The 12,082-nt window shown below is 47.2% G+C and overlaps 1 protein-coding gene across 2 annotated transcripts in view; it reads right to left on the reverse strand.

The window, feature by feature from the left end:
• Positions 1–10,119, reverse strand: part of COG7 (component of oligomeric golgi complex 7) — a 28,711-nt gene extending 18,592 nt beyond the window's left edge. The window contains exons 1-5 of one of the 2 annotated variants that reach the window (XM_033167074.1): positions 9,998–10,119; positions 8,708–8,919; positions 3,155–3,303; positions 1,398–1,514; positions 449–617 (exon numbers count right to left, since the gene is read on the reverse strand). In XM_033167074.1, coding sequence (XP_033022965.1) covers positions 449–617; positions 1,398–1,514; positions 3,155–3,303; positions 8,708–8,873 — 601 coding nt within the window. In that variant the 5' untranslated portion in view covers positions 8,874–8,919; positions 9,998–10,119. Of the gene's footprint in view, positions 1–448; positions 618–1,397; positions 1,515–3,154; positions 3,304–8,707; positions 8,920–9,997 lie in introns of those variants that run through there. The other variant, XM_033167075.1, reaches the window with a different exon arrangement.
• Positions 10,120–12,082: the final 1,963 nt, after the last annotated feature.

Genomic DNA, 12,082 nt, shown 5'->3' on the forward strand with positions numbered 1-12,082 from the left:
GCCTAGTTCAGTGTTTTTCAACCACTGTTCCGCGGCACACTAGTGTGCCGCGAGATGTTGCCTGGTGTGCCGTGGGAAAAATTGAAAAATTACTTTATATATAGTCAATATAGGCACAGAGTTAAATTTTTTTAACATTTTCTAATGGTGGTGTGCCTCGTGATTTTTTTCATGAAACAAGTGTGCCTTTGCCCAAAAAAGGTTGAAAAACACTGGCCTAGTTGGACCACCGTGGTAGTATCAGACTAGGATTTGGGAGGCCAGGGTTCGAATCCCCACTCAGCCATGAATTTCACTGGGTGATCTTGGGCTCTCAGCCTATCCTACTTCACAGGGTTGTTGTAGGGATTAAATGAGGACGGGGAGAGCCATGTAAATCACCTTGAGTTCCTTGGAGGAGGAAAGGGAGTATATAAATGAATAACAAGACCAAAGGCCACAGACTCACCGACAGACTGAGCGTTGAAGGCAGCCACGATCTGGGGGCTGGCCAGGGCCTCCAGACGGTTTTTGAGCGCTTCCAGATGCACACACTTTTCCGAATAGTCTGGCGTGTCCACCAGGACTGCCAGGCTGCTTTGCATGCTGGTCAGCTTAGCTGAAATCACAGACACATCCTGGACCCAGAAAAGAACACCACCACTTGGTCATCGGAATTGCACATGTTTTGCACATCCCAACCACACCCGCAAGGCACATTTCTGTTCCCCTTTCATATGAAGTTCAGGACAACCTCAACAGCTTATTTTGCTCAGGGCAGGGGGGAGGTGGAACCCGAAAAATAGATGGTGTCCGTTTTAAAAGAAATAACCTTGCACAGTTCCAGCTTGAGAAGAAGCCAAAGAGGATAACCAGCCAGCAGAAACAGAATTGGAGCAGAGTTTCAAACTCAACAAACCCTGAAAGCACATGAGATTCTTCTGCCATGTCAGCATCCTACACAAGTCAGTAGCAGAGAAGCAGAAAAAGTGCACAGGCTGCAGAGACAACCCAGACAAATGCCCAGCAGTCTCCTTCAATGGCTTAAAAAAAAAAAACTGCTCCCCAGGCAAAAGCTCAAAGATCTCTCTCACTCTCTAGCTGACCAGTGCCTGGTTGAAGGCTATCAACTCCAATGGCTCTTCTTTGCCTCTAGTCTGAGGCCACAATACCAGCTGCTGGAAGCCACAGGAGGGGAGAGGGTTCTTGTGCTCAAATCCTGCTTGCTGGTTTCGCACAGGCATCTGGCTTGCCACTGTGAGAAATGGATGGTGGATTAGATGGGCCATTGGCATGATCCAGCTGCACCTGGGGCTGATAGGCGCTGTAGTCCAAAACATCTGTACTGCAAGAGGTTGGCAAAGGCTGACATCTAGAGGTGAGATGCACTTTGCAGCCATGTGAGAATATACACATACCTGTGTTTTAAACGTCTCCTCGATGTCAGCACTGAGGGTGCTCCACTTGTCTGCCTCCTGGAGAGAGTCGGCGGCCAGCTGCATCCTGGATTTCACATGATCCAGTTTGACCAAAACCTGGAAAAGAGGCAGAAAGAGCCGCAAAAGATGACAGCGAAACCTGCCTTGCGTCGCATCTTAATTTTGCAAGTGACAGTTGGTTTGTTTTTCGTTTTTTCACTTTAATGATAAAGACACTCCTAGTGAATTACACATTTCTCTTGGGCTGTTTCTAAATAACTAATGATGGTTGAAAACATATCCAACTAGAAACCGAAAAATTTGGCTGCATAACAAAGCACAACTCTGGGATTTGGGAGGAGGGGGTTCCATCTACCATTAAAGAATATAAGGAGAGCCCCACTGGGAAAGACCAGGGGGTGGGAAGCAAGCTGTGTAGATCAGCATCCTGTTCCCCAGAGTGAGACAACCAGACATCCTTAAGAAGCCCTCAAGCAGGACACTAGAGGCAAATGGCTCCTATTGTTGTCTCCCAATGTCTGCTCCTCAGAGACATGGCTGCCACGGAACCCGAGGCACCTTGAGGGCTTTTAAAAGGGGTTAACAAATTCACTAAGGAGCAAAAGGCTATCAATGGCTACTAGCCACAATGGCTTTGATTTTACCTCCGCTGTTGGAGACAGTAAAAGCTTATGAATGTCAGCTGCTGCAAACAGCAAGCAAGGAGAATGCTGTTGCATTCATGCCGTGCTTGTGAGCTGCTTCCCTTTGGGGCATTTGGTTGGCCACTGCGAGGACAGAATGCTGGACTAGATGGGCCCCCTTTGGGGAGGCTCCTCTGCTCTTCTTATCTTTTCAGTGCTTTGCAATACTGTACATACCAATGTGGCAGCCAGAACCAGCAACTGCCATGAGCAGAGTCGAGGTGCAAGTTCAGGAGTTGAACTGGCCTGCCCCGTGGCTTCAGGCAAGGGTGGGGAAACATCTGTGGCCCTCTTGATGTTCTTGGACTCCAGCTCCCACCAGCCCCAGCCAGCTTAGCCAATGGTCAGGGCTGATGATGGGAGTCGAAGAGCAACAATAGCCGGAGGCAGGGGCGTCGCAGGGGGGGCGGGCCACCCCTAGGTCAAGGGGAGGGGGGGTGACACTTTGGCCGGCCCCTCTCACCCCGCCCCGCCGGGCGGACCCGAAGGGGGGAGCCATGTCGCCTTTTCCACCTTCCAGCGGCTATTTTTCGGCGGGGGGGGGGCAACCAGCGAGGGGGTGTGTCAAACTTGTTACCCCTTCCTTGCTGGCCACCACCCCCCGCCAAAAAAAACGGCTGGGGGGCGGGGAAAGGAAGCAGAACAGGCGCATTCAAGCACTTGCTCTGCTTCTTTTTGCCCTTTCCGCCGCTTTTTTTCTGTGGGGGGGGGCCGACCAGCGAGGAGGGGGTGTCACGCTTGTCACCCCCTCCTAGCTGGCCACCACCCCCCGCCGAAAAAAAGCCTCGGGAAGGGGGAAATTCCCTCTTTCTGCATACACGTGCATCGTGACGTCATGATGACGTCACGACGCACGCGTCGTGCCCCTCCCCCAGGGGGGTGCCTCTGCGCTGCCGCCGCCCCCAGCAGCGCAGAGGCTAGCTACACCACTGGCCAGAGGGCTGCCGGTTCCCCACGCCGGGCTGACCCCTTCCACGCTTGCACCTCTTGCAGCCAGCCTGCAGCCACTCAAGGAAAGGACAGCCCACCTGGCCATGCCAGAGGACCAAATACCTGCATCGACTGAGCTGTATCCTGCTCCAGCTTCTTAATATCTTCCCTCACCAGGACCATTTGCTCCTTCAGGAAGGTTGCCTCCTGCTTCAAGGCCTCCATCTCCCGGAGAACTCTGGGCATGCTCTGGAGCGCCTGGTGGCTTGTCTCTGCAAAAAGGGAAAGGCAACCGTCAATGATTCAGTAAAAGGTAAAGGTTCAGTGGCTTGGTGTAAAAAAGGAGAAGGGATTCCTTATTGAGAGTCCAAAAGCAGGGCAAAAAAAGATGAATTATGCCCCCAGAGGACGAAGTGTGGGGAAGAGAAGAGGAATCACTAAGTGGGGAAAGCAGGGGTAGGGACACTGCAATTCAACACAGCACTGAAGGCTAGAAATACAAGGATATGAACAGCAACTTTAAATTCAGAGGCATTCTGACTTCTCGGATCCCTCGTTTCTGAGCATCCAGAATGACCTTGCAGGCTCACTTCTGACCTGTTCATCGGCTTTCTGGAATAACATGTCTATTCCAGCTAAACTGGCATTCCATACTTTTATTACCCACTGCTGTTATAGTCAGCATCTTCAGCACAACCAGTTAGAGCACATTGTGTCTTTCCATGACACCACAGAAGCTTAGCCATTGGCTGAGAAGGCTTCTGCACTCTCACCAAGTCACTTTAAAAAGCACACTATGTCACATTGCAGACCAGCCTTCCCTAACCTACGGTTCTCAAGCTGTTTTGCACTGTAACTCTTATTAGTTAGCACAGCTGTGCGATGCTGGGGGGCTGATAGGTGAACAGCTGTGCTGGACTGGGCCAATGAGAACTGTAGCCCCCAAAAGCTGGAAGGCACCAGGATGGGTTGGCTGGCTCATGATTTGCGAATCACAACATCTGCTTCTACTGTGGCTGCTATGCAGGATGTCACTGGAAAAACTTCTCAAAGAAAGACTCAGCTCATTCTGTTGTTGTTGTTCAGTCGTTCAGTCGTGTCTGACTCTTCGTGACCCCATGGACCAGAGCACGCCAGGCACGCCTATCCTTCACTGCCTCCCGCAGTTTGGCCAAACTCATGTTAGTAGCTTCAAGAATACTGTCCAACCATCTCATCCTTTGTCGTCCCCTTCTCCTTGTGCCCTCCATCTTTCCCAACATCAGGGTCTTTTCCAGGGAGTCTTCTCTTCTCATGAGGTGGCCAAAGTACTGGAGCCTCAACTTCAGGATCTGTCCTTCTAGTGAGCACTCAGGGCCGATTTCCTTGAGAATGGATAGGTTTGATCTTCTTGCAGTCCATGGGACTCTCAAGAGTCTCCTCCAGCACCATAATTCAAAAGCATCAATTCTTCGGCGATCAGCCTTCTTTATGGTCCAGCTCTCACTTCCGTACATTACTACTGGGAAAACCATAGCTTTAACAATACGGACCTTTGTTGGCAAGGTGATGTCTTTGCTTTTTAAGATGCTGTCTAGGTTTGTCATTGCTTTTCTCCCAAGAAGCAGGCGTCTTCTGATTTCGTGACTGCTGTCACCATCTGCAGTGATCATGGAACCCAAGAAAGTGAAATCTCTCACTGCCTCCATTTCTTCCCCTTCTATTTGCCAGGAGGTGATGGGACCAGTGGCCATGATCTTAGTTTTTTTGATGTTGAGCTTCAGACCATATTTTGCGCTTTCCTCTTTCACCCTCATTAAAAGGTTCTTCAATTCCTCCTCACTTTCTGCCATCAAGGTTGTATCATCAGCATATCTGAGGTTGTTGATATTTTTTCCGGCAATCTTAATTCCGGTTTGGGATTCATCCAGCCCAGCCTTTCGCATGATGAATTCTGCATATAAGTTAAATAAGCAGGGAGACAATATACAGCCTTGTCGTACTCCTTTCCCAATTTTGAACCAATCAGTTATTCCATATCCAGTTCTAACTGTAGCTTCTTGTCCCAAATAGAGATTTCTCAGGAGACAGATGAGGTGATCCGGCACTCCCATTTCTTTAAGAACTTTCCATAGTTTGCTGTGGTCGACACAGTCAAATGCTTTTGCGTAGTCAATGAAGCAGAAGTAGATGTTTTTCTGGAACTCTCTAGCTTTCTCCATAATCCAGCGCATGTTTGCAATTTGGTCTCTGGTTCCTCTGCCCCTTCGAAATCCAGCTTGCACTTCTGGGAGTTCTCGGTCCACGTACTGCTTAAGCCTGCCTTGTAGAATTTTAAGCATAACCTTGCTAGCGTGTGAAATGAGTGCAATTGTGCGGTAGTTAGAGCATTCTTTGGCACTGCCCTTCTTTGGGATTGGGATGTAAACTGATCTTCTCCAATCCTCTGGCCACTGCTGAGTTTTCCAAACTTGTTGGCATATTGAGTGTAGCACCTTAACAGCATCATCTTTTAGGATTTTAAATAGTTCAGCTGGAATATCATCACTTCCACTGGCCTTGTTGTTAGCAAGGCTTTCTAAGGCCCATTTGACTTCACTCTCCAGGATGTCTGGCTCAAGGTCAGCAACCACACTACCTGGGGTGGATGAGACCTCTATATCTTTCTGGTATAGTTCCTCTGTGTATTCTTGCCACCTCTTCTTGATGTCTTCTGCTTCTGTTAGGTCCTTTCCACTTTTGTCCTTAATTGTGGTAATCTTTGTACGAAATGTTCCTTTCATGTCTCCAATTTTCTTGAACAGATCTCTGGTTTTTCCCATTCTGTTATTTTCCTCTATTTCTTTGCATTGCTCGTTTAGAAAGGCCCTCTTGCTCTTCTTTGGAAATCTGCATTCAATTTCCTGTATCTTTCACTATCTCCCTCGCATTTTGCTTGCCTTCTCTCCCCCGCTATTTTTAAGGCCTCATTGGACAGCCACTTTGCTTTCTTGCATTTCTTTTTCATTGGGATGGTTTTCGTTGCTGCCTCCTGTATAATGTTACGAGCCTCCATCCACAGTTCTTCAGGCACTCTATCCACCAAATCTAAGTCCTTAAACCTGTTTTTCACTTCAACTGTGTATTCATAAGGAATTTGATTTAGATTGTATCTTACTGGCCCAGTGGTTTTTCCTACTTTCTTCAGTTTAAGCTGGAATTTTGCTATAAGAAGCTGATGATCAGAGCCACAGTCAGCTCCAGGTCTTGTTTTTGCTGAGTGTATAGAGCTTCTCCATCTTTGGCTGCAGAGAATATAATCAATCTGATTTCGCTGTCGCCCATCTGGTGATGTCCATGTGTAGAGTCGTCTCTTGTGTTGTTGGAAAAGAGTGTTTGTGATGACCAGCTTGTTCTCCTGACAGAACTCTATTAGCCTTTGCCCTGCTTCATTTTGAACTCCAAGGCCAAACTTGCCAGTTGTTCCTTTTATCTCTTGACTCCCTACTTTAGCATTCCAATCCCCTATAATGAGAAGAACATCCTTCTTTGGTGTCATTTCTATAAGGTGTTGTAAGTCTTCATAGAATTGGTCGATTTCAGTTTCTTCAGCACTGGAAGTTGGTGCATAAACTTGGATTACTGTGATGTTAAAAGGACTGCCTTGGATTCGTATCGAGATCAATCTATCATTTTTGAAATTGCATCCCAGTACAGCTTTCGCCACTCTTTTGTTGACTATGAGGGCCACTCCATTTCTTTTACGGGATTCCTGCCCGCAGTAGTAGATATGATAGTCATCTGAACTGAATTCGCCCATTCCCGTCCATTTTAGTTCACTGATGCCTAGGATGTCAATGTTTATTCTTGCCATCTCATTTTTGACCACATCCAGCTTACCAAGGTTCATGGTTCTTACATTCCAGGTTCCTATGCAATACTTTTCTTTACAGCATTGGACTTTCCTTTCGCTTCCAGGCATATCCGCAACTGAGTGTCCTTTCGGCTTTGGCCCAGCCGCTTCATCAGCTTTGGATCTACTTGTACTTGTCCTCCGCTCTTCCCCAGTAGCATGTTGGACGCCTTCCGACCTGAGGGGCTCATCTTCCAGCGTCATATCTTTTATATGCCTGTTGTCTTTGTCCATGGAGTTTTCTTGGCAGGGATACTGGAGTGGGTTGCCAGTTCCTCCTCCAGGTGGATCACGTTTGGTCCAAACTCTCCACTATGACCTGTCCATCTTGGGTGGCCCTGCACGGCATAGCTCATAGCTTCCCTGAGTAATTCAAGCCCCTTCGCCACGACAAGGCAGTGATCCATGAAGGGGCAGCTCATTCTACTATCCAACAAAAAGACTTTGCATTTTTAAACTTTAAAGCCAACCAAGCCAACCAAGCTGCTTTCCTCTTCTGCGGTGTGAGTGGCCTCAGTGTGAAGCTTCAAAGAATCCCTCAGCTTTTTTCTCTCCTGTTTTCATCAGTTTCCCACCTCATCTAAAAACACACAGCAAACTGAAAAATTGCTACCTTTGAGTATTGCAGTACGGGTCAACGGGCACAAAACCAGGCCCCAATAAATCCACTTGCCAAGTTAATTATGGAAACAGAAATAAAAGAGCATATAAAAGCATAAAATATTCCTTTGATAAGCTTTCTACTTCTGACCAGCAATTTAAATGGTAAAACATTTTTGCAAGATAATTTGTATTTCAAATTAAAACTAAAGGCTGCATTTCAACACATCCTTTGTGGAACAAATGTTCAATGTGTTTTGCAAGTTGAACTCATGCACATTTAATCAAAAGCAAGCTCTGGGTTCAGTGGAGCTTACTTGTAAGTCACTATGCATAGGATTTCAGGCTAAGCAGCAGAGTGTGATTGGGAACAATTGTAAGCTAGGTGGGGGTCTATAGTTGGAATATAGCAGATCTTTCTTCCATCTACCCCTTCCCCCATTTTAAATAGGGACATTTAAGCCATTAATTTATTCCCACAGAAGTGTTAAAACTCTAACATGAATTTTGGGTTTTCTCACAAGAGCAAAGTAGTATCTGTTTGTAACAGTTTGATTAGATCACGTATTGTAGAGGAAATAAATCACCAAAGAGGAGTTTACATGCCAAAAATTTGGTCCTTTCAGGAAGAAAACCCTATTGTAGATTTCCAAATCCCAGAGACATCTAGTGATCCTAGTTGGGGGGGAACACATTTGAGAAGCAGACTGCAGCCGATGAAAACTTGTGTCACCAAAATTTTTACTCTTTATTAAGGTGCTACAGAATTCCTAAAGATACTAGCCATTTCCCCTACATTCTTTTGCAATAAAATTTCTTAAAATAAGCATCTCACTAGCCAGCTTCCACATTCTGTGGCTGCACTAGAAACAGCAATGTAAAAGTGTTTTATTATTTTAACTGACTTGTTTAAACAGTTGCACTGGGATGGGACAGTCTTTACATTTTGAAAAGGTGAAAAACTTTTCAACAGCTATAGAACAAATTTCAGATTAAAGGTTTCTTTTTAAGTCAACCTATGTAAAATCTGTTGCATAATTTAATCAGTTGACATCCATGCTGACAAATTCATACAATATTACTGTGCTGTCAAGATGAGATTGGATTTCACAGCTGGCTTGTAGAAACTAATGTTTAGCTACTAAGTTTAGCTACTAAGGTCCTGCCTTAGAACCCGAAGTTGCGCCTCCTTAACTTGCCATTACCTTCCACGGCATTGTTGACCTCTTGGATAAAGAGCTGCAATTTCATCACCACCGTGTTTGCGTGGGCATCCACCTTGCCCGGGGCCTCCTGTTGGACTGCTCGGAAGACCCCGTTCACCCAGGCCTTCACCTCAAAATCATCAGCCAGGAACTTGGAGAAATCCATGCCGTCTTCCACGTTCTCCCCTTGTGTGGGAGCGAATCAGCAGTGCCTGGAAGGATACAAGATGGACAGATGTGAACAAGGACAGGGTTGCAGCTGCTCAGTGGCAGAGCACCTGCCTGACATGCAGAAGGTCCCAGTTTCAATCCCCACTGGTGAAATCTCCAGGAAGGGCTGAGAAATGTCCCCTGCCAGAAGCCCTGGAGAGCAGCTGCTGCCAGTCAGGGTAGACTAGGAGGTTGGCTGACTTTCACAGGTGTGAATAGATAATCAATTCAGAGTTCTGGCAAGAGTAGCCTCTCTGTCAGCTAGCAGTCACAGTGGATTGGGAGGACACAGGGAGACAAGCTTGGTGCAGTGGTTAGAGTGTTGAACTATAACTAGACTAGTTGGGCTGTGAAGCTCACTGGATGACCTCAGGCTAATGGTCACCTCTCAGCCTAACCTGCCCCACAGGGTTGTTGTGAGCAGAAAAGGGGGAACAGGAAGAAAAACATGTATGCTGCTGTCAAACTTCTTGGAGGAAGAGTCGGGATATAAATTAAATACAGAAGTATGTCATAGTGGTTAGAGACTTAGACTAGGACCTGGGAAACCAGGGTTTGCATCCCCACTTGGCCACGAAGCTCACTGGGTGATCTTGGGCCAATCACTGCCTCTGAGCCTAGCCTACCTCACAGGGTTGTTGTGGGGGCAGAATGAGGTAGGCCACCTTGAGCTCCTTGGAGGAAAAGGTAGGACAGAAATGCAATGAAATAAAGATGTGAGATGAGGAAGAGAGAGCAAGACCATGCCATTGCCGTCCTTAAATACAGTATTACATTTATACAGAGTGAATATTCCCTAATCCACACTTATCTATACAGAGAGAAAGGGGTGGGTGTCAGTGAGAGCGAAGGGAGAAAAGACGTAACCTACTCCTGAAGGAGATAAAGAAAAGAGGGTGCTGCTGCTGCTGCTCCACCCCGCGCCCCTATGTGCCCCTCACCCCGACTTCCTCATCAGGAAATAAGAGGCGTTCAGCACAAATTTCCTTCCCCCCCCCCACGCCCGCCCCAGTGCTCTGCCTCTAGGGCTTGGCCCTGATGGATAGACTGCCCCTGTCCATGGCGGATCCACTGTCTCACCTGCCCTCCCGGAGCCCACCTGCGCGCACGCGCACAGCCCCGTCTATCTCCGTCACTCTTCAGCCCAGCGGGCCGCCATCTTGACAACGGGCCTGGGTTGGCTGAAGCTCCGCCCCCGCCGGCTTCACGCCGAGCCCCGCCCTTCCATCCCGCGGATTGGCTCCGCTGCGGCAGTCGTGCCTCCGCTGAGAGAGACCCCGCCTACACGCCGCGCGCAGCTTGTCTGGCGCAAGGGCGGAGATGCCTCGAGGGACTTCTGCTGCGCCTTCTGTAAGGGGCAGACAGGCCGAGAGCCAACAGATGCAGTCTTTTCCTGGCTGAGTTTCTGCCCTTCTAGAAGGCTAGGCAGCACAGGCACACGTTGGCTGGCAAAATAATAACAGGCTGTATACAGTGCTAGCCCTACTCTGAGTAGAGCCATTGAAATGAATGTTCATGACTAAGGTAGCTTCATTTATTTCAATGAGTTTGCCCTGAGCAAAAGGTAGCTGGATACAACCCACTCAGAATAATGATTGATTTATGCCTCTTTTTACATTCATTTATTTTTTTCTGAACCTCTTTGATATTTTTAATGAAATAGTGGTCTATAAATTCTTTGTCGATTATGATGGCTTTTGATTTGATTTCATTCTGCAGGCAAAAGCATTCCTCTCCTCCCTGGCGTTTGGCACATTAGCATTCTATGGCCTTTTAAACAATATTACAACATTGTGTGTTTTTGTGGTTTTTATATTGTGAACCACCCTGTGATCCTCAGATGAAGGGCAGTATAGAAATTTAATTAATAATTCTGAGCCATTTCTCCATATTTATTTCTGAATGCTGAAATTGAATGTTTACACTTCTGCACTTCACTCAGTCATAATTACGGTTACAGTTACGGTTTTTTTGATTGATCAGTATGTTTGTTGACTTTTTGCAGTTGTGTACTTAAAAATTTAGAAAACCATGTTAGAAATAAAGTCAAGCAACTCAAACAGAGGCAGCCACGCAAGACCCCCTGAAGTCACCCTAGGAAGAGTCCTTGCCCACTACAGCTGCTCTTGGGTTGAGAAGACACAGAGAAGACTGACACCTTTGGAAAACCAGGCAATGCACACTCCACATGCTTACTCCTAAATGCAAAAGGAGTCACACAACCAGCAGCATCTTCCTGGGGAGCAAGGCTGCTGCTGCCTCACTACTAGCTCAAAGGAAGAGGCATGGAAACCAGTTTTCTCTAGACCTCTTGGCAAGAGGCGGCTACCCAGGGCAACATGTTTTGATTGGGTGTCGTTAAGGGAGGCCACAGATCGAGCCCACAGGGCAGAATGCTTAAACTGTTTTCAGCATTGTCTTTTAATTGTTATAAGAAGAGTTTGGAAGAAGAGTTTGGATTTGATATCCCGCTTTATCACTACCCAAAGGAGTCTCAAAGTGGCCAACATTCTCCTTTCCCTTCCTCCCCCACAACAAACACTCAGTGAGGTGAGTGGGGCTGAGAGACTTCAAAGAAGTGTGACTAGCCCAAGGTCACTCAGCAGCTGCATGTGGAGGAGCGGAGACGCGAACCCGGTTCGCCAGATTACAAGTCTACCACTCTTAACCACTACACCACGCTGGCTCTCCTGGGACTTTAGGATGAAAAGTGGGTAATAAATTATACTAATCTTAGCCAGCAGCTCTTCCGGGCAAGGTGCTCTGTGCCAGCAGCAGTAGAGCATGGGTGGTACAGAGATAGAATCAGAATTGTAGATCTAGAAGGGTCATTCAGTCCAAACCCCTGCAATGCAAGAGTCACAACCAAAGAACCCTTGACAGGTAGCTATCTAGGCTCTGCTTTAAAACCTCCGATGAAAGAGAGTCCTCCATGCAGACACAGAGGTTCCTTCTCTCCTCCCATCCTCTCAATAGCAAACTGCAATTTCAGGCAGGAAGCCAAACTCTTTGGAAGATACCACTCTTTGGAAAGTACATGTAAAACAAATCCAGCCTACAGCAAAGCATTTGTCACACATGTGCATCACGTTATGTGTTCTGTTGGTCACATCTTGCTCCCTCTAGTCGTTCCCATGACTTTTCAGCTTCCTCCACAGCCCCAAA

Source organism: Lacerta agilis, chromosome 13, assembly GCF_009819535.1.
Source record: "Lacerta agilis isolate rLacAgi1 chromosome 13, rLacAgi1.pri, whole genome shotgun sequence".
Classification (NCBI taxonomy): domain Eukaryota; kingdom Metazoa; phylum Chordata; class Lepidosauria; order Squamata; family Lacertidae; genus Lacerta; species Lacerta agilis.